The sequence below is a fragment of the Poecilia reticulata genome, chromosome 19, assembly GCF_904066995.2.
Source record: "Poecilia reticulata chromosome 19, P_reticulata-male-v2, whole genome shotgun sequence".
Lineage (NCBI taxonomy): Eukaryota > Metazoa > Chordata > Actinopteri > Cyprinodontiformes > Poeciliidae > Poecilia > Poecilia reticulata.
This window is the reverse complement of record NC_088848.1, coordinates 24,703,121-24,724,022: the sequence shown is the minus strand read 5'-3', so window position 1 is coordinate 24,724,022 and position 20,902 is coordinate 24,703,121. Positions and strand designations below refer to the sequence as shown.

Here is a 20,902-nt window from a genome sequence, read left to right as displayed (position 1 = left end):
CTGGTTTACTTTAAATTCTAAAAACCTGCAGGACTGTAAGACTGCAATTTTGAGCTGTGGAACAGCAGAACAAGCTTCTGTACTGTTCCCTAAAACGTTTTCTTCGTTTCTCCTCAGGGTTCTCCTATACATCTTGAAGTTCTCAGACAGAACCACATTCTACATGGTTTCATTCTGTTCTCAGAGAACTGGATCTAAACCTACAGAATATGGTTCATGCTGGGAGCAGAACCGCAGCTTCAGGGCTTGAGCCTGCAGGACAATAGATCTTGGAAATGCTTTAGTTTCACAGCTTACTTCTAACATCTGCTATCACATTCAGGTTTTCATTGATCTTTTGACTTCATGAAGGTCAATGAGAGCTGTAGTTTTTAAAGAAACAGAAAAGCGCCATGGGTGTTTATAAATAGTTTATTACTTTACAGTGTTTTTTTTTCCCATTATAAAATGGGTAGCGGCAGATAAAAGAGGGGAGGGGTCAGAATAATGTGTGTGTATGGTAACAACTCAAAGTGTCACAGCAACTCTGCTGTTTGACATCTGACTGAAAAAAATAAATGTTTACAAAAATCTTTTGAAGCTGATGGTTCCACAACTCAGAACTCGTCAGTGTGTTGCTGACAGCCATTCTACAGGAACAATCTACAGTTGTGATTGAAGGCTTTTATTATTTGGAACTTAAAATATCCATTGAGTAGCAGAATCAGATGTTCCAATAAAGCTGAACACTGGTGTCATGAAATGTACAGGTTCAAGCACCAACATACCAACGTTTTGCTAATCAGCTGAACAAAAATCGCTGACTGGACAACCAACGACCACTTCAACCCAAAATCACACAAACATCCAAGTGAGTTTTTTGTTGCTATAAATGGAGATTGAAATGGAACTTGAATGGTCAAGTTTTGATTCAAACATGAGCAGTGTGATATATCATGTATTTGAAGACATGAATGATACTGTCTGTCTGATAAAGTCAACTGACCCAGTTGATTTGACCGTTGATTCCTCTGATCCATGTAGCCCACCCAAAACCCATTTCCAAAGTCCAGAACCCACTTCTCAGAGCAGGAATCAACCCACCTCTGACATGTGAACTTCCTGAATGAGCTGCAGCTTAGCATCTGAAACCTAATGAGATGAGCTGAAGATCCAGAACAAGCAGAGGTGTTATCTTGGAGCTCATCGCTATTCATACAGGGAGTTCTGACAGATGATTCTGCTTCCAACTGAACACCATACTGGTTCCAATTCTTCTCACAAATCTAAACATTTGAGCTTCTTAGCTGAGGATGAGTACTGAAATACTTTACGATATCAGCACCTTTAGGAAAGGCCATAAATTCATCCACCTGATGCGTGTCAAAAAAATGAACAGCTGGTTCTTATTTAACAATGTTCTTATTTAGCTAATTCTGCCTTAACTCCTCGTGCCAGGCAGTTTCCCTTACAAAGTCCAAATCCCCTATTAAGATATTAACCCTAACCCATTAAGATTTAGTTTTGGAGTGGAAATAAGGCTCCAAGAATCAATTTGGAACGCTTCCTCATTGATATAGGGTTGGGAATTTGGAAGACTGTTGGAAAAACTACTTCAACAGCCCTCAGAAACTTAACAATTTTTGCCCAGTTGTCAGTTCTCTGTGTTTTCATAACCCTTCATTAGACATATCGAACCCTTACCAACACCGGACAGAAAATATACAGTCCCCTCCTAAAGTATTGGAACAGCAAGGCAAATTGCTTCAAAGATGTTTGGGTTTAACATCAAAACATGTACAGGACGAGTTCAGAATGTCAACTTTTATTTCCTGGTTTTTACAAGTAGACGTGGTAAGTAAATTTGAATATCTCACTATTTGTGTTGCACCACAGCATTTTTAGGTGAGCAGAAGGAACAAAGAAATTTAACGAGAATAGTATTTAATATTTGGTGATATAACTCTTATTTGTAATGACTGCCTCAAGCCTGTGACCTGTTGACATCACCAACTGTTGCATTCTTTGTTTGTGATGCTATTCCAAGCTTTTACCGCTGCTTCTTTCAGTTCTTGTTTGTTTCGGAGGGTTTCTCCCCTGAAACATTTCAGGAGGTGAAATGCATTTTCTTTTGGGTTAAGGTCAGATGATTGACTTGGCCAGTTTAAAACCTTGCATTTTTTTCCTCTGTTGAAGTTCTTTGTTTTGCTGGATGTGCGTTTTGGGTCACTGTCCTGCTGCATGATAAAATGTCTCCCAATTAGTTTGGATGCATTTCCATGTAAATTGGCAGACAAAATGTTTCTGTACACTTCTGAATTCATTCTGCTGCTACCATCATCACTTACATCGATAAAAAAATAATGAGCCTGTTCCAGAAGCAGCCATGCACGGCCAAGCCATGACATTACCTCCACCGTCCTTCACAGATGACCTTATGTGTTTTGAATTCAAAGCAGTTCTTTTCTTTCTCCAAACTTTGGCCTTTCCATCACTTTGATGTCTTTGTGGGGTTCCTTCGCCACAGAGACAAAGAACCACAAAGATTATTACCATTACAGAGTCCTGGGGATCAAACACTTCTGAACTAAGAAACCCATTGGTTTTATCAGTCTTATGGACTGATGAAACCAATCTTATAGATTGTGTACCAGAACTTTTCTGGCTCATCTCTTACTTCTTTGCAAATTGCAATCTGGCCTTGCGATTCTTACTAAGTGGTTTGCATCTTTGGGTATAGCCTCTATATCGGAGTCTTCTTCGAACAGTGGATTGTGATAAGTTCAGCCCTGCACCGTGGGGTCGTTGGTGATGACACTTACTGATGTTTTAGGATTTTTATTCAGTTCTCCCAATATTTCTGTCTTCAGCTACTGCCTGTTTGCCGTCTTTGACTCAGTTTCTTTCTTATTCAGAACATTCCAATTGTGCTTGCTATGTCCATTGTTTGGCCAATGGGCCTGATTGATTTCCCTTCTTTTCTCAGCTTCAAAATGGCTTTCTTTTGTCCCTTAAACACCTCTCTTCTCTTCATGTTGGTTTATCCTCTTCAACAAGATATATCTAGCTAATAGGTTTAAGCATAGGCCAAAAAGAAGACTAGTCAAGCAGAGCTATTTAATGTTTGAATAATCAATGTTAAACACGTACCACCCTTTGTTTGAATCCACTTTTTTCAAAGGAGCCAAACTATTGGAACACCTGGTCAACAAGGAACACCTTTCGATCACGTGTTCCAATAGTTTGGCTCCTTTGAAAAAAGTGGATTCAAACAAAGGGTGGTACGTGTTGAATTGTTTAACACATCTATATGTTAAACCCAAATGTCTTCATTGTTCAACAAAAACAAAGCAGTTTGCCTTGCTGTCCCTTTTGGAGGAGACTGTATCTGTCCCTGAGAGAGAATGTTCTACAAGGTTCTACCAATCCAATATCTGATCAGAGCTTCAGCTTTCACCCCATGGATTGATCTAGATCGGATGGAGAAGTTTCATGACCAGTGATTTGAACTAAGGGTCAAGAGTCCTTCATTGTCAGATACGCTCCAGCTCAGTCAGTTTCCGTGTGAACCAATCTGAAGACTGTGCATAGCAAACAGTTACAGCGCTGATGCAACATAAGAGGAAAAAAATATATGGAAAACTAGGGGAGGAAAAAACTGACCAGAGTCAGGCTCTAAACTGGAACATCTCCAAGTAGCTTCAGAGAAATTTTAACTTGATGTCTAGATTACATGATCCCGGTTTGACATTACACACATATATAAAAAAGAAAAAAATCAAAGTTAAGCACTTTGAAATGCCTTGTTGTTGAAAATGTGCTATATAAATAAAATTACCTTACCTTAACCATCAGAAGCACTTCTGATTTGACAAATCTGGCCCATTAGGAGGCTCTATAATTAGACCTTCTGAAATGTTTTAGCACCAGAAACCTTAAAAAAAAACAGCTGAGCTGTAGTGACACTCTGGGGGGTGGGGCACAGCCTTCTTACAGTTTCAGACCAGTCATTCTAAACCTGGATTCACAACCTGGATTGCATTTCCAGAAGTAGCTTATATGATAAGTTCATGAAACTAACAGAAAGGTGCCAAACAACCAGAAGAGCTTTTCTAGCTGGATTGAACATGCTCAGGAATATTTACAAGGCTGAAGTATCTGGAACAGGGATGGTTAGCGAGATGAGCTTGTTTGCTGTTTAGGTTAATGATAGATGGAAGCTAGAGGAAAACAATACACTTCCTATACCTGGGATTTGACAGACTCCCAACAGCTGATTGACAAAATGCCAGTTGATTTGGAATAGGTTTCATCAACAGGGCTGGAAAGTTCCTTTGAGCGACACATCGCCACAAAGACAAGGAACCCCAAAGATTATTACCATTACAGAGTCCTGGGGATCCAACACTTCTGAACTAAGAAACCCAAACACATACTGTGCCAACACTAAGGTTTGGATCAAGCTCAGCTGGAAATCCACAACATTATGTCAGGAGGACATCTTGGGATCAGAACCCAAAGCTAACCTTAAAGATTTCCTGCTCTAACTATTTAAAAAAATTCTAAACCATTAGCCAGAAAATCTACACACTAAAATATCCTTCTGTGATCTAGACTGTTTTTCATCCTTCAACAGAACCTCCTCAAGCTGCCTACCAGAGCGTTGGGATCAAACTCAACCAGAGGCTCTAATTTTAAAACTTCTGAATTCAGATGTGCATCTGGGCTCACATCTAAATCTTTTTTGATCCTGATCCTGATTGGATTATGATCAATTTAAAGAAACATTTCAATAGGAAAGCAGCTGACATGATTTTGGACAAGAATTTAATGCTCAAGAATTTAAAGAGAAGAACCAAAGCCGGAACTCAGACAGGACAGAAATGGAAACAAAGTTAGAATATTTTTGTTTCCAAAACAAAAACATTCTTCTGGAGGAAAGAAAGAAAGAAAGAAGATTCTAGGAAAGGTTAGGTTCATCTCAATGAAGAAAACCTCTGACTTTGTGAGATTCAAGTTTTACTCGGTTTCTGTTAAAATGTCCCATTCTGTGCCCCAGCCACTTTCAACTGCTCACCCCACCATGATTGTTTGGTTGTGCACCGAGTAGATAAAATAAGTTTGGTGTCATTATCTGATCCAAGCTCTTTAAACCCAGAGTCCACAGATCAATTCTGGCCCAGACGTCTGGTCGAATACTGGTCTCCATCCAGTGTTCCTGGCCTTGTGTATTTATGTACACGTTTACACTGAATATGTGTGTGTGTCTCTGTGTGTGTCAGACTTTTGTGATCTGACTATGGAGATCATCTTCGAATGGTTCGTTCTCAGGGTCTGAGTCTGTAGTGTCCGAGTAGCGATAGTGATCCGGCTCGTTGTCGCTGACGTCTGGTGTCACTGAGGTCGACATACTGCACGTGTCACAGTTGGCTCCTTCCTCCACAGTCTTTGTGAAAAACAGTTTGACCTGAGGAACAGAAATAGCAGGAATGTTCTCAATGAGCAGAAAAATCTAATGTTCCTGCATGCACCCAAATGAGCAATATGATTTATTCTTTATTTATATTTTAGTTTTCCATAAAAAATCCGAAAAAAGTTAAAGAATGATTATCCAAAAGTAATTCAGAGAGCATCTGTGAAAAGTGGGCGTTGTTTTCAGTCTGAATAAACAATGACTGAAGCATCAATCTGGCTTTACCTTAAAGTTTGGGGAGAAGTTCTTGTTAGCTTTATCCTTATTGGCTTTATCCAACTCATTCTTGTCAAGTGTCAGAACCAAGAAGTCTCTGTCGCTGGTCTCACTACCCATCATCAATTCTGGATTCTGAAACATTCTGTCAGAAAGATCTCGAAGTGTTGCGAAGCTACCATTCTCCAGTCTGTCCGAGGACTCCTCTGGCCCTGGGATGAAGAATGTGTTGATCCAAAAATGGAACATCTTTTCCTATAAGGACAAAGGAAGAAGAGTACCAGGGATCAGTCAGCTGAGATGGTTTGTGTTGTAAGATCAGGTGTTCACAGTGGTGAAGATTTAACCTGAGCTTCATCACTAGGAATGCCTGAAGATCCATGCGGAAACTCAAACTCAGATTAAACTGGAAAGACGGGAGTGGAGGAACATCCTGCAGAATGTAAGAATATCTGGAGCCGGAAAACATGAAAAGAGGTTCTTGTCCTAATTTTTGCAGTAGAAATATATGTTTACCCAGAACCTCTGAAATTAAACAGAACCCAATCAGAAAAACAGCTTATTTTTAAAAAGCATTCCTAACCCTCACTTATTAAGTTGCAGATGTTTTACTTCTGTTCTGATCTGGATCATGTTCTAGCTGCAAAACCAAACACTTCCCCAACTTTTCTGGGGGAATCCCAAGGCTAGCCGCAAAGCACAGTTCCTCCAGTGTGTTCTGGAGCAGTCTAGAACACAGCAAGATCTATTCTAAACTCAGTTGTGCTGCTAAGAAAGTGGGTTGGAAGTACCCAGAACACCTGACCTGGGAGGCATTTAGGAGGTGTCCTAACCAGATGCCCGAGCAAATTCAACTGGCTCCTCTCAATGTGAAGAAGCAGCAGCTCTACTCTGAGGCCCTGCTGGATGACCAAGCTTCTCACCCTATGCCTAAGGGAGAGGACAGACACACTGTGGAAAAACTTTATTTCAGCCACTTGTTCTTTCAGTCACTCCCCAAAGCTTGTGACCATAGATGAGAGTAGGAACATGGATCAACTGGTTAAGCAAGAACTCATCTCTTGAGCTCTTGAAGTGCGGTGCACCTCTTGAAGTACGCTTAAGAGGTGCACTGATCCTCATCCTGGCTGCTTCGCATTCAGCTGCAAATTGTTCCAATGAAAACTGGAGCTCACAATCTGATGAAGCCAATAGAACCACATCATCTGTGAAAAGCAGACACAATCCTAATGCCACCAAAACATATCCCCCTTTTAACACCTTGGCTCCACCTAGAAATTCTGTACATAAAGATTGTGAACAGAACTGGTGACCAAGGGCAACCTTGGCGAAGTCCAACTATCATTGGAAACAAGCCAAACTTAATGCCAGTAACGTGGTATTAAGTCATATAGGGACTTAACCTAACAAAAGGCATGGTACCCATACTCCCCCTACAGAATTCCAGAGGGACCCAGTCGAATGCCTTCTCCAAGTCCACAAAATACATATGGTTGGGCAATCTCTCATGTGTCCTCCAGAACCCACTAACGGTGTAGAGCTGGTTCTGTGTTACACGACCAGGACAAAAAGCTGGTGGTGTAACACTGAAAGGAGTCTTCTGGAATCCAAGATTGGACTAACCGGCAAACTCTCCTCTCTAGGACTTCTTTTCTAACTCAAAAAGATCAAATGATCAAATTCAATCAAATCAAATTATGAACTCCTGCTCACCTTCTTCATCATCTTGTTTTGCTTGTGAAAGAACTCCACCTTGATGTCTCCGCAGACAGGTAGTGGCTGAGGGAACTCAAACAACATCAGCTTGTCCTCCCTGCGAGTATAAGCAGGGTTGTAGGTGTGGATCTTCACTTTTAGCTGGTAGACCACAAAGTGAGGGTCTAAAGACACAAAAACACCTGAGCGTCACTCCCTTCTTCTAGATCACATAATGAACTGAAATGGAACTCGAATATGGTCTGCAACTGAACCGAGAACAGTTTGGGTCTGGGTAGGGACGTAGAATTGAGACTTGGCATGGGTCTGATTCTAGAACTGAAAAGTATCTGGAAACAATATTACATTTCTAACATGATCTCAGTATGAACTAAATCATCCAGAAACTAGACTACGCTCTGGACTACGAAAGATTAACCAGGGTCTGGATCTGGTTTCTAGAACTTACTGCATGTACCAGCCGTGAACATAGGGATGGTTTCAAACAACATTTTGTGGAAGAGCAGTGCCACAGGTTTGTAGTGCAGCCGGTTCCTGAGCAGGAAGTTGTAGTAGATGACATAGCGGCGCTGGCTGGGAATGGTCACACCCTGAACACACACAAAGAATAACAGCATCAAGATTGGGTGGGATTTTCACACCACAAAAGTCCTTTGGTCCACTTGTATCATTCACACCAAAAATGGACTTTATTTTTTTTGTTTGGTGCAGTTTACTTTCACATTGTATTTTTTGAAAGTGAACTATACTTTGTAAACAAAGCCATGTCATTGATGATTGTTGCTAACATTTGATAGAAATGATGAGGGGCAGAACAGAGCACAGACCCAGAAAAAAAAGAAAACAATCATGCAAGTCCTGCATGCTGAATTTATGTTGTACACATTAACATGTGCTTGTTATTACAATTGCAATACAATTTTGAATGTCAAGAGCTGGTCATTCAACTCAGGTTTCGCGATGTGATATTTCTCATTTTGGAACCACGTCAGCAAATGCGTGCTGCTAACTTAATAAGCCATGACACAACATGCTGGCAGCAGCATTGCTAAGCAGAAGACGACAGGTCAGGTATGATTTCATTACAATTAGTACATGCAGTAGTCGTGTTAGCAACACTGAAGGGCTCATTTTTACCATGATGCCCAGCAACGGTGTCTTGAGAAGTCCAAAAAGACGTATGTTTCCTGTAGTTGGTTCAAAACGAGACAGGTCTGTATTCACTCCAAAAGCAAACCGAACCAGGGTTAGTTTGAAAGTGGACTCAGACCACTAACTCAAAAAGTGGGTCTCTCTCTGTTTGGGGAGCACCAGGGTCCACTTGAGCATATTTACACTTGCACAAAAGGTTCGAACCAAAGAGGAAACGAACTCTAGTCCATTTAAAGCAGACAAAAGATGGCAGCTCAGTTCAACCAGCTGCAAACCAGAACATAAGGATCATAAAGATCCAGCTGCTCATTGTTTCTTTCTCCTTACTGTTAAACTTCAAACCTAACACACTCGGCAGGTCCAACTTTATTTGCATTCTGACCTGATTCATGATAAGGAACAGAGATCGGGAGAAGGATCAAGGATGTTGGTGTAAACTCAATAACCCAGAGGACATTCCTGCTTGTAACATATGGCAAACACACACGTGTTTTTATCTTTACTTGGTCTTTGCTCTTCCTGACTTACTGACCTTCTTGTCTCTTGTCCGGACCTCTCCATAGAAATCTAGGGCCTCCTGAGCTTCCTGGAACTTCCCTCGGTGCAGCAAGTAGGCACAAATCATGACTCCAGTGCGGCCCTTTCCTGCCTTACAGTGGATGGCAGCCACATGATGCTCATCTTCACTAAGCCACTGATCCAGGTCCTCACAGAATGGCTTGATTAGCTCCAGCTGGGGCGGGTTGTGGTCTTCGAATGGATACTGAGCCACTAAAACAGAACTGAGTAGTTAGTAAGGATAAATACAAAAACTGGTCTTCCAACAGGTCAGAGGGCGGGAGACTGTCTCACCTCTACAGCTGAACTTTGAAGTGTCGTAGTGTCGCTCTGCACACCTAAGGAAATAGGGAGGCTTTTTAAGAAACTCAAAGACATTGTACAATAATAAAATTAAAAATAACAGTAATAAGAAATCATGGAAATGTTACAGAGTAAGAAAATTTTTAAAAGATGGGTCTTGAGTATAGAATCTGTATGAAATCTCACTTTAAAGTTGACTTGCAGATTTGAAAGTGAGAAGGTCAGAACAATGACAGATGGTGACGAGGAGTATTTTGAATTCAATGAGCTTAGAGTTACGGAGCCAATGTATATTTTGAAGAACTGGGATTATGTGGTCATGGGAGAGGGTGTGAATTAAGGTTGGGTGATATCCAGGATTTTCTAAGTCGATATTCGTCAGTCTATCAAATGAAGATGGGTGACATATTCACACAGGTGACCTTTGGACTTTTTGTGTGTGTGTGTAAAAACAAGTAACCTAACAATGATTCGCCAGCTTAGAACACAAAAGTAAAAAAAAATGGAGGAATTAGTTGCCAAAAAAACCCCAACAAAGTCACCTATTTGGGATTGCTTTGGCTTTTAACAGGATGAAGAGGTAAACCACAGGCTGTGGATTGCAACTTGAGCAGTTTGGAGGTGCTGCAGCTCTAGCAAGCTCTGAAAAAGTTTTTCACTACCAGAAATACAAAACACAGTTCAATAAGAAAATTACCGCCCCATGTGGACACAGGGCACCTTAGCTGTAAATATTTCTCAAAGGAAAATGCATAAAAGGCGTTTCCAATTGATGGAAACAAATAGCAGGCAAACATACTGGTCTGTGGAAAGCAACTCTTTGAGAGGAGCTAACATCAGCTGGCTTGCCTAACCACATATTTGTGGCTGGTGAGACCACAAAGTCATGAGTGCACCTTCTGAACTTGTCTTCAGATCCACTGGTAAAATTGTTAACCACCTGCGCAGGCTGCACACACTGCCAAATTCAAAGTAAGACTTCATGACATGGTTGTTTCCTTTATAAAAGCATTTCTAAAATGTATCTAGAAGACATTGAAGAGTTTCCCTGTTTGAATTCTGCATAGTTTTTGGGTGTTTACATCATGTATTTATTTTGAATGCATCAAATCACTCAAAAAGAAACTGTGGCAGGGATTAGTTTTTATTCTTTTAATTTTAGTTTGTGTTTAATTTAGTATTTAAACAGCATGGTCATACAAATTCAGAAGCACAATTAAACTAGGGAAAGGCCAGTCACCCCTCACTGTATTTCAATAAATGTATTTTCTGAAAATAGGGTAGTGTATTTCTGTTCCAGGTTTGGTAAATAAATTGCTGCTGCAGTTGGAGGAACTTTGGGGAAAAAAAACTAACTGGAACGACAGTAGTTGATGGTGTGCTGCGCCTTTTGGCTTCAATCAAGAATTGTTACTAGTGTAATAAAAAAGTAACTCAGGCAAAAAAAAAAAAACACCTTTAAGAAGAAACAACCAGCAAAGGGCGCAGTCTTTCATCAATGGTCAATAAATTTGTCCAATCGCCCAATATTAGTATGTGGTTGGGAGGGCAGCTGAGATAATATGAGCTGGAGTTTGTTTGTTTAACACCTCCATAATTACCTGAGGAGGGAAAATCCGGAGAGAGAAATCTTTGACCTCTAAACGTCTTTACCAGGAATGCTCCTAAATGTGAAGGGATCAAAAGTTGAACCAGGCTAACAAGAGGAAAGTAGTACTTACAAGTTATAGATCTTATAGTGATTCTTGTGCTTGGAATCCAAGAACCTAAAAATAAAAATAAGTTAATTAGGTATCATAAATCAGTTTGAGTTTCCTCAGAGTGGTTTCCTCTTCAGAGTTTCTCTCTCAAAGTGAATATGATCTGTTGCAGTGGTGATGTTCAGTCTCTAAAGGCGGATGCTGTCCCATGTGTCTGCACAGTCCACACCACCAGAGGTGGGATCTTGCACACATGGCATCACGTTGCAATTTCACACAATTAGTGCTTTGATACTAATTGTAATCATTACCACAAGTACCAAGGGTATCACATTTCACCAATCAATGAAAAGTTTTAATTGAAAAAAATAGAGACAAAGAGAGAAGTAGGTCAGTTATGCTAGCTCGACTTTGACAACTTTAACATGTAGATGTGCTGCAGAATTCAGTGTTCTTGGTTCAGTAAAAAGAAAAAAAAGGCGAGTTGTTCTTCAACGGTTTTCCTGCATTATGTCCCCTTTCCTCTTGCACACTGCACTGAATTAACAATTCCTACATCTCCAGGTTTCATTTTGTTAAAGGAATTGTAAAACTGCGGCAGCGTGGTTGAGGATGGCAAGTAAAATGATTCTTTTGCTCTCCACCGTTGTGCACATACGCAAAATTTACAGATGAAAGCAATAACATGCAGAGTGTCTATACCTGACATGCTGCATGTTATTACACTTTAGAAACCACGATGATTGTTATAAGCGTTTGATTTTAAGATGGGCAGTCTCTCCTCTTCATTTCTTCTTCTGTGGTATTGTTTGTTAAATTGTGCCCCTTATATCCTCTCCTTTTGTGATGTTGTCTTGTTGGTGTTGGTTGCTTTTTTTGTTCTCATTGCCATTATAACACAGGGTTGCCCACAAAAAAGTAGCCCGCCTTCATGCCAGAGTGGCCACCGGACTTAACAACTTATGACTTTTATCTGTGGGGCAATGTGAAGGGAAAAGTGTACGCTAATAACCCGAGAACTTTACAGCAGTTGAAAGACAATATTTGTAATGCAATTCAGAGCATTGGTGCCCCAGAGTTGCGTTGCGTATATGACAATATGTTAAGGCGCGCCCAAAACTGCATTGATGCACAAGGGGATCATTTCCAGCACTTTCTGTAAGGAGTGAGTAAAGATTTGGGCGTTTCAAGATCTTTCTTTCTTTAAAGAAGGCCGCCAGTAATACTATAGTAACGCAGGCTACTTTTCCGTGGGCCACCCTGTATATAAATCCATCCCATAATGTGAATATTTAAGTGAAGGTACAACTGTATACGTTATATCACGGTCACTAATAACCAGAACAACACAGAAAGGATTTGGTTACACAGAGAGGTAATAGTTAGAAGTTACATTGTCACAGTGCAGAACTCATCTAACTACACATAGTATGATTATCACATGATCCAACATGTGATACAGTTAAACCCTCCCTGTTAAACTTAACAGTTACTGTGAAAACATGGAACATACAAGCATCCAAAGTTATTATTTATGACATATTTCTTGTTTGAGAAGTTGTTAACGAGGCAGATGTTTGATCTCGGCTCTAAAGCAAACCCACAACACCTCAGTTTGATTTTTTCATAAAACTGCTTTGTCTGTGGCCCAGTTTGTTCTGTCTGTGACTCACCGAACAACATCATCGATATTGTTCCTGTAGACGCCTTCAAGTCGCTCAGCGGGAAAACCCATGGCAATGATGTTGGGATAGATATCTGATTGGTAAGTTCAGGAAAGTAACCTGTGGAACAGCTCAGACAAACGTTTCTAAATTGGCAAAATAAATAGTTTACAACTCCTTCTCTTAACAACTCAAATAATTCAGTGTTAGTCTCACATTCATATTATACAAGTCATGACAAGCTCTCAGCTCCACTGATTGACGTTCAACAAAAAATTGAATCAATATCCAGGGCGTGGCAGAGGTGGTCCAGCCTGTGTGGCATTAGGCACTATTGATATTCAGATCCTCTGGTTGTAAGAGCGAGGGTGGGTGGGTGGGTGGGTGGTTGTGCTCATGCTGCTCCCCACAAGATGCCGGTTGTCCATGTCACCTATATCAGAAAAAAGTTGTCCCAATCCGATTATGTGATCGGAAATCGGGCCAATCACATGCTTTCAAACTGATCTGAATCAGGCATCCCAACCAGGGATCAGATATATATGCAATATATCCGTATTGATTCTAAACACAAATAGGAATTAATAAGACTACCAAGCAGGGCGTGGCATAGGGAGGAAAAGTGATGACAATTCCAAGGGCCCTTGACTACAGGGGGTATTATAAGCCTGGCGGCCCGCCATGCTTTACTAGCCCCGCCGCCAGGCTAAGCGTTGCTATTTACGTTTCTAGGAAAATAAAAAATTAATAATAATAATGAAAAAAATTTGAATCGTTTTTTTCTTTCTTTTTTTAAAGCCGGGCTTCAAGCTTCTCTTTATCTCTTAGCATTTCACTAGCAGAGCAGATTTATTCCTAAAGGATAGGTTTATAATAGATAGGTTTATAGTTTATGCATTTAAAGCCAGCAGCGCGCGGACCAATCAGCGCACAGCTGGCGCCTCTGCGCTTTGAATCGCGCGCTGCCGCTGCTTTACTTCAGCGCGGATCGCGCGCGCCTCCTTTCACTCAAACTGGACACAGACTGACCTGTATGGATATTTACATCAACCTACTGTGAGGAATTCTGATCCTTTGGAGAACTCTAGGTCAGAGTTTAAAACCCGCCGCGTTAGTTCTGGTTGCACAGCTCAATGTGAACCGCAGGAATAACTTGTAGCGAATTCAGAGGTCGCGTTGTGGAGCGGTGAGAACGATTTATCTTTGTGAACGAACAATTGAGGTGTTTCCATCTCAACGCGCTGCCCAGCCTGTGGCTCTGTGTCCGTCTTCCCTGTAAAGTTTATGGTCCCGGTTGGCCGGAGCGTTAGTGGATAACGAGCAGCGCTAACCTCATCATGCAGGTTCAGCCCGCTGAGGAGTTTTCACGCTCTTCTCGGAGTCACGCATCACGCTGACTTTATATTATTTTATTATTCTTAGTAGTATTTTTCCGGTTACACCATGCATCAAACCATATCAGTTGTCTACTTAGAGTTAATACGCGCGGAGATCTGAGAAACTGTCCCATAAACCAGAATAGTTTCTGTGACGCTTATTAGAAACTCAACCGACACGAAATGGAAGAACTACTAAAGCCACATTAGCAGCATTGAATGAAATCTCTCGTTTGTTGGGCATCTCTGCGTAGTGCAGCAGATTACCTCATCATGCAGGGCCGGTCCAAGGCTGTATGAGGCCTGGAGCAGAATCTGACTTAGGGGCCCCTTTTGTTGCTAAAAAATATCAGCACCTCTAACAGGTTCTGTGTTAGATTGAGTCAAATATGGGAGAAGGGAATAGTTTAATTAACCAGCCTAAAAAGCAATAAGTTATCGCAGTAATTTGTATTTGTAAATTCAAAGATTAAACTCACAGCATCAGATTGTTGCTACGGTAACAAAAAAAATCTATGACTATTGTTCTTTGAAGTTTTACTAAGTAAAATTGCCAGCTCCTTAAAATCTTGTATATAAAATGTTAAACAATTTTAAATAATTTTATTTATGTATGCCTAAACAATTGAATAAAATTTAACAGCATTGATCATCTCAATGAACAAGTGTTACATTTATGTATCTGTGGTCTGTTTTAAATTATTAGCACTTATGGGGCCCCTGAAGCCCTTTGGGGCCTGATGGAGCCACTGACTTAATTTGGATTAAACAGAAGTGCAAATTTGTTGTTTTTAGACTAGTTGTGGATTTAAATAACATTTCACTAGAGATCTTTTCCCGAAACATATAAGTAATACTTTTACATTTCCGGTCAACTTAACATCTTTTAATACAAAAACATGGTGGACTGCCAGTGGACCGCCTCGATTCCCCGACCACCGGGCTTAACAAGTTTTCTGGGGGAAACCCTGTGTGTGTGTGTGTATATATATATATATATATATATATATATATATATTTCCACGTCCCTCCTGACCTGTCCTCTCCTAAGTGTAATTAAAGCTACAGTATGTAACTTTAATAAAATGTATTGTTCTACATTTTTGAACTGTCATTATGTTGTTACAGTATGGCATGAGAGATAATTTGCGAAAAATTATTTCCTCTGTCTTCTCCTATCTAGAAACAACCAATCAGAGGTAGGAGGCGGGTTTTATCACTGTCAATCACAATCTCATGTGGCTGCTCATCCTCCCTCCCCTTGCTATGCTGCAACTAGCAAAGCACAGAGCTGTGCAGATTCAAACTGTGAATACTCAGTCAAGTTAACATAGCTACCAATGACGGCAGATAAAGTTTTCCTGTGTTAATAAGTTGTTTCTCCACCACTGCACATTTAGCAGTGAGTGAATGAAATTGACTGACCACTAAAACCCTCCTCCTGGTTCTGATTGGTTGTTTTTGGTCAGAACGTTGCATTATTTTAGCTAGCAACAGTAGTTCAGGGAGCAGGTGGAGGAGATTGTTTTCACAGATTATCTGTCTCATAAACTGTCACGACATAATGACAGGTTTAACAAATATGGAGAAAACCTATTTTTTTTATAATTTGTAATAATTTTAATAAGTTGTTTCTCCAACTTGAATAAAATGCAATTACATAGCATTTTTTTTAGAAGACTGGATAGCTTCATGTGTATTTTGCACGTTGTCTGAGACTTGCAAGTGGGAAGAGACATTTCAATGAGATAAAACTAATAAAAAAATTAAGCAATTTATTTGCTGTATTGTATGCGGACTGTTACAGGTAAAATTCACTAGAAGTAAATATTGTGCTTGTATCAGTATTGGACCAAAGAAAGCAAGGCAGTTGCAATGAGATAAAATTATGCAAGCCTTTAAAATTATGATGCTTTTGATGGGTCAGATAGACTCAAGAAATTTGTAACAGTAGTTGTGCAGGGTGGGGGCCCAATCTCATTTTTTGTCACGGGGCCCAAGATTCCTGGCAGCGCCCCTGCTGTCGAGGTTATGTGGTGGTACAGAATCAGAATGTCTCGAAACAACACATGCACAGCTCACTGCAGCAGTGACGGCTGTAAGGCGAAGCAGAACACAGCATCAGCTTGGGAGCGCTGTTGCCAACTTAACCACAATGTAATGGGTCACTTTTCAGACCCCTGGTTAATTCATTTATTTTTTTCTCCAAAAAAGTGACTAGTGACAAATCTAGCTCTCTTTGGTTTTTTGGGAACTTTGCTGACAAAATGGGAAAGCAGCTTTAGTACTGCAGTGACATGAGACCCTCCCTCCTCCGAAGCCCTTACTGGCTCATCATGCAGTAGAGTGGAGGAAACTCCATTCCGTTTCCACATTCCAATGGAATTACGCACTCACAGAGCTGCCGGTGACCCCGCTCTGGATGAAATATGATGTAAACATAGTTTTTATGTTGCCCAATGTCTTTTGGAACCGAAACCGTCGCATCCAAAGGTACCTGTATTTGATTTACACTGCCTGTGTTCTGTTAAATGATAAATAAGGTGGATAAAATAAAAAAAGGGACAACCTGGATCTGTATCTTCACTCCCGCATTTTTAAAATGTAGTTTTGAAGTACCGGATCAGGACCTGATATCAGCCAATCAAAGAACTCTGAGGCAAAAAAACCCCTAACATGGAACCTTATTGAGGGCTGCAGGGAACACTAATGGTTTTAAAAGCAGCCTTCACACTATTCTGTAAGCAACATCTGTAAACCAATGAGCTTCTTTTCCATCATGACCAGGACTGGAGTCTGACAATTACATAAGGTTAATGTACAGCATTCCTCCTGCACTCGGAGCAGAGCAACTCAACACTAAATAGCTTCAATTCCTTAAACTATACTGCTTCCATCAATTTCCTTATATTCCCTTCCCAGGTATTTCAGAGAATTGATCAGAAATTATGATCAGCTCTCTGGAAGATTTAATGGAATCAGCCTGAGGTCAGACCAAACCAGACACAACCGCTGAAGAAGCAGAACATCAGTACATCCATTTCTTCTTGTTCTGTCTGGAATAATTACAGTTTTGCTGGAGTTTACCAGCAGCAAACAGGACAGCTCAGCATCTGCGGAGTCACATTTCAATTTGCTTAAATCCTAGCAAAGGAAAAGTTTTGGATTATTTATCCAACTTCTGAATCCATTCAGATCTACTTCATTCTGCTGTACATCAGCACCACCTTCAGTCAATTTCATAAACTGCCTTTCAGACACTGTTGAGTCAGACTAGACAGTGGACCCACAGACACACAAGGTAATTTTAAAAACAAACCAACATCTGAGTTCTGATTGTTTGTTTGGTTCCGGATCAGGTTTACTCTGCTCCGTAGCAGATCACTGTTTGCTTCAGCCATTCTGAAGGTAACAGAGTCTCTGCTGTGAGGAAACATTTTAAAACCAAGCTAGGAACACCTTCTGTTCTATTCAATCCTCTGGCAAGAAACTCATCCTGCTGTCCTGGAAAAGGAGGACCCAGCTTTTAAAGCCTGGATGGCAATAATGACTGATACGGTACCTTCTCAATGACAAACTGAGAGATTTTGAAAAAATCTGGAACTAGAGAAAAATCTGCCTCCGAGAGGCCTTGCAATCACTTATGGAAGAGAAAGACAATTAGAAATGTACATTACAAGCTGTAGTCTTACTATGCCTCACTAGGGGAGTTACATAAGGGGAAGTGGGTGATGTTATCCTTCAATGCCCTTGTCTATGTTTTTGGTTTGGTTGTTTTTCTTTGCCTCCTTATATTGTATTTATTGAAGGACAAAAATGTCAAAGGCAGTAAATTCCATCTTGATCTCTGCTCAATGGAAGCCTTGCAATAAAATATTTTATTGCAATATTTCAAATTATTGTAAACTAGACTAGAACCCAATTTACCTGAGCTAGTTTCCTGAGCTGCACGTCCACTTATTAAAACAGATCAGACAAACCAGAGAAATACACACGTGCAAACTGAGTTGTAAACTGCTCTCTTATTTCTTTTTAATTTCCTGAATGTGATTCAGGCTGAATCATCAAATGGAATTTCTAAATCTGCAAACCAAACCTCAACAGAATCTGTATGGATTCATTTTTCTGCCATAATTTGAAAGCACACATTTCCAGTCTGAAAGCAGGATTTCATGTTTTTTGTTCTCAAAGCTTTTAATACTTGGGTTTACATTTTCAGTTTAATAGCAGAACTTCATGTCTTTCTTCTCAAACTTATGCTTGTGCTCAAAACTTGTGTCTTTCAATTATTCACTGTACTTTCTCAAACCTTTCTCCTCACACTCAAAACCTCTCTGCTCAGATCAAAACCCAGCTTGTAAACCTCTCTGCTTGCTTGCGAATTCTTTCCTGCTTGCTCTTAAAACAAAAAGGTACAGTTGCCTGGCAACCTCTCGGCCAATAGAATGACAGTGTTGAACTGGGTGCGTTTGTTTCTTTCTAGTGGGTGTGCCTGTGTGGCTATTGATTGTAACAACCTGTGCTGTCCGCTGGATGTAGGGAGAAACGACGACATCAGCTTTTTGCTCCGTGTTACAACTTAGAGATAAGGAATTTGGGTATAGAGTCTGCAATCAATTGCTTAGCATTGACTTACATGACAGACAGCAAGTCTGTGTTGTATTCCTCTTCCTCATTAAAAATCCGCCAGCAGTGTGCTACTGATCTCTAACAGCCTACTGGAGCCAGAAAATGGATCCACAGAACCAACCGTGTTTCAACTTAGATAGATAACATGTTGTGACTAAGTTGACTAATCTAGAGAGACCAATTAACCTGACAGTTATGTTTTTGGACTGTGGGAGGAAGCAGGAGTACCCAGAGAGAACTCACATATGCACAGGGAGAACATGCAAACTCCATGCAGAAAGACCCAGGGCCAAGAATTGAACTCAGGATCTTCATGCTGCAAGGCAACAGTGCTACCAACTGCGCCACTGTGCAGAACAAAAGACATGAAATCCTGCTTTCAGACTGAAAATGTGTGCTCTCAACTTATGGCAGAATTTCCCTACTAACCTCGCTGGTTCAGATCCACAAACAATCCACACATAACAATGTACTGTGCTTGGGAATAACCCAGCATTACAGGATATTTCCTTCTTTAACGCACCATCAGTGTGACCAATGTAAAACAGAATTGTGAGAATGTAATGCTGTCTGCAGATCATGTTCTAAAGCACAAGAGCCCCATCTGACTCATTACACATTACACACATGTCTGCTTGGTTCTTCACATGCCTTTTTTCCCCAATAAAAATGTGTTACTCAACAGGTGAGTTCAAACCTTTAATGAAATAAAGTAATTAAAAAAAACATGCTTGAAGGTCATTAAGACTACTTGAGAATGAATTGAAGGGAAATTGCATTTGCTGTTTTCTGCTGTGACTAAAGCATGAAACTTTGCATAAACCTTTACCCGCAGAACAAGCAAGGAGAAAATAATCAGTTTAAGTCCACCAAAAGCTGTGATCCTCCTGCCTAATCAACCTGCCACTTTAACCCAATGGAACCAGAGGACAACCAGCTTACGTCCCACACTCATCTCTGGAACTTCAAGCTGTTTTCATTATATTTCAATACAACTGGGAAGGACAACCCTCCCAGCTGGAACCCAAAGAGGCTTTGCTGAATTTGAAAAAAGACGTTTTCCTGATACAATAACCAATCTGTGACTTCTCACAATAACCCTGCAGCTATAAATGGTCTATAAATACAATATATATGTATTTGCAGCTATGTCTGTGATTCTGCAGTTGTAATGTAAATGTTGCGTTTTTAATGCAATTATGCGGGGAGTCCCACGCTAACAGGTGAAAGATACAAGTGAGGTCCAGGTCAAACCCATCTTCCTGATACCGCCGCTTGTTCCTGCTAACAATCTCCTTGATTAGGTTAGCAGCCATAGTTCCCAGAGGTCCGTTAACCAAGCACCAGGGCTCGGTTGGGAGCTGGGAGCCCCCGATCCCTCTGTCGGCTTAGGACAGATGCGCTAACGGCGACAGCTAGCTAGGAGCTAGCTCCTCGCTAGCCCTCCAAGCTCCACAGAAAGTATAGAATAACACTAAAAATCCTCCGAAAAATATTCTCACTGCAGTCAAAGGCCTGAGTATCTCTCCGGGTTCCGCAGCAGCAACCGGATGCTAACCGTCCTGCGTGTGGACAGCCAGCCCCCGGCCGTCGGCGGTGCTTTCTGGGTCAGCTCAGGGGCTGCTCCCGCTGTGGGCCCGGATGTTCAGGTCCCCCCGTCCAGACACAGAACCGCGGCGTCGCTCGCCAGTGCAGACCATAACCTCCGGACAGATCCAAGGGAACTGTTCCAGGCCTCGGAGAACTGCAAAGACGCAGTGATTAAATGCAGCAACACGGAGAGTAAAACAATCTCTGAGCAGCGACCACCGAGCGTCAAGTCCGCGGCAGTATGAAGGACATTCAGTGGCTTTCAAAATAAGGGATCGATCACAACAAGAATTTTACTCTTGCAATGTAATTTCTAAACTGTGTAAATTTTCCAACAGCGTAAATCATTAATAAAATGGTCTTTTTGCCTCCTTATCTTTTCTTAAGTGCATTTGAAGAATTAACCCCAACAGATTTAGACTATTTCCTATATGCTATATAAACTTCGGTTACGTCATGCCACATGCTTTTATTTTCTACAAGACAGACATCCTGTTGCCGCCTTGTTCAAAATAATAGAAAATCAGTGGTTCTCAATTATTTTGT

At 40.8% G+C, this 20,902-nt stretch overlaps 1 protein-coding gene across 3 annotated transcripts; it reads right to left on the bottom strand.

Annotated features, from left to right (window-relative positions):
- Positions 1-393: 393 nt before the first annotated feature.
- On the bottom strand, positions 394-20,602 carry ptenb (phosphatase and tensin homolog B). Of its 3 annotated transcripts, XM_008438083.3 has the most exons (9): positions 20,001-20,602; positions 12,771-12,855; positions 11,119-11,163; positions 9,389-9,432; positions 9,069-9,307; positions 7,833-7,974; positions 7,382-7,548; positions 5,678-5,923; positions 394-5,446 (listed from the first exon to the last, which is right to left on the bottom strand). In XM_008438083.3, the coding sequence occupies exons 1-9, from the start codon at positions 20,080-20,082 to the stop codon at positions 5,258-5,260; spliced, it is 1,239 nt and encodes a 412-aa protein (XP_008436305.1). In that variant the 5' UTR covers positions 20,083-20,602; the 3' UTR covers positions 394-5,257. The 3 variants fall into 3 exon arrangements, with proteins under 3 accessions (XP_008436305.1, XP_081456516.1, XP_081456517.1); XM_081600390.1 differs by lacking the exons at positions 12,771-12,855; positions 20,001-20,602 and having other exon boundaries at positions 10,999-11,134; XM_081600391.1 differs by lacking the exons at positions 9,069-9,307; positions 9,389-9,432; positions 11,119-11,163; positions 12,771-12,855; positions 20,001-20,602 and adding an exon at positions 8,522-9,058.
- Positions 20,603-20,902: the final 300 nt, after the last annotated feature.

Bases quoted from the DNA above. Each gene is read 5' to 3' on its own strand.
- ptenb (XM_008438083.3), bottom strand. From the start codon at position 20,082: ATGGCTGCTAACCTAATCAAGGAGATTGTTAGCAGGAACAAGCGGCGG. The intron at 9,308-9,388 runs GTGAGACAGTCT...GTTCTGTTTTAG, and splicing joins TTCAAAGTTCAGCTGTAGAG to TGGCTCAGTATCCATTCGAA. The intron at 7,549-7,832 runs GTAAGTTCTAGA...TTGTGTCTTTAG, and splicing joins GTTCACGGCTGGTACATGCA to ACCCTCACTTTGTGGTCTAC.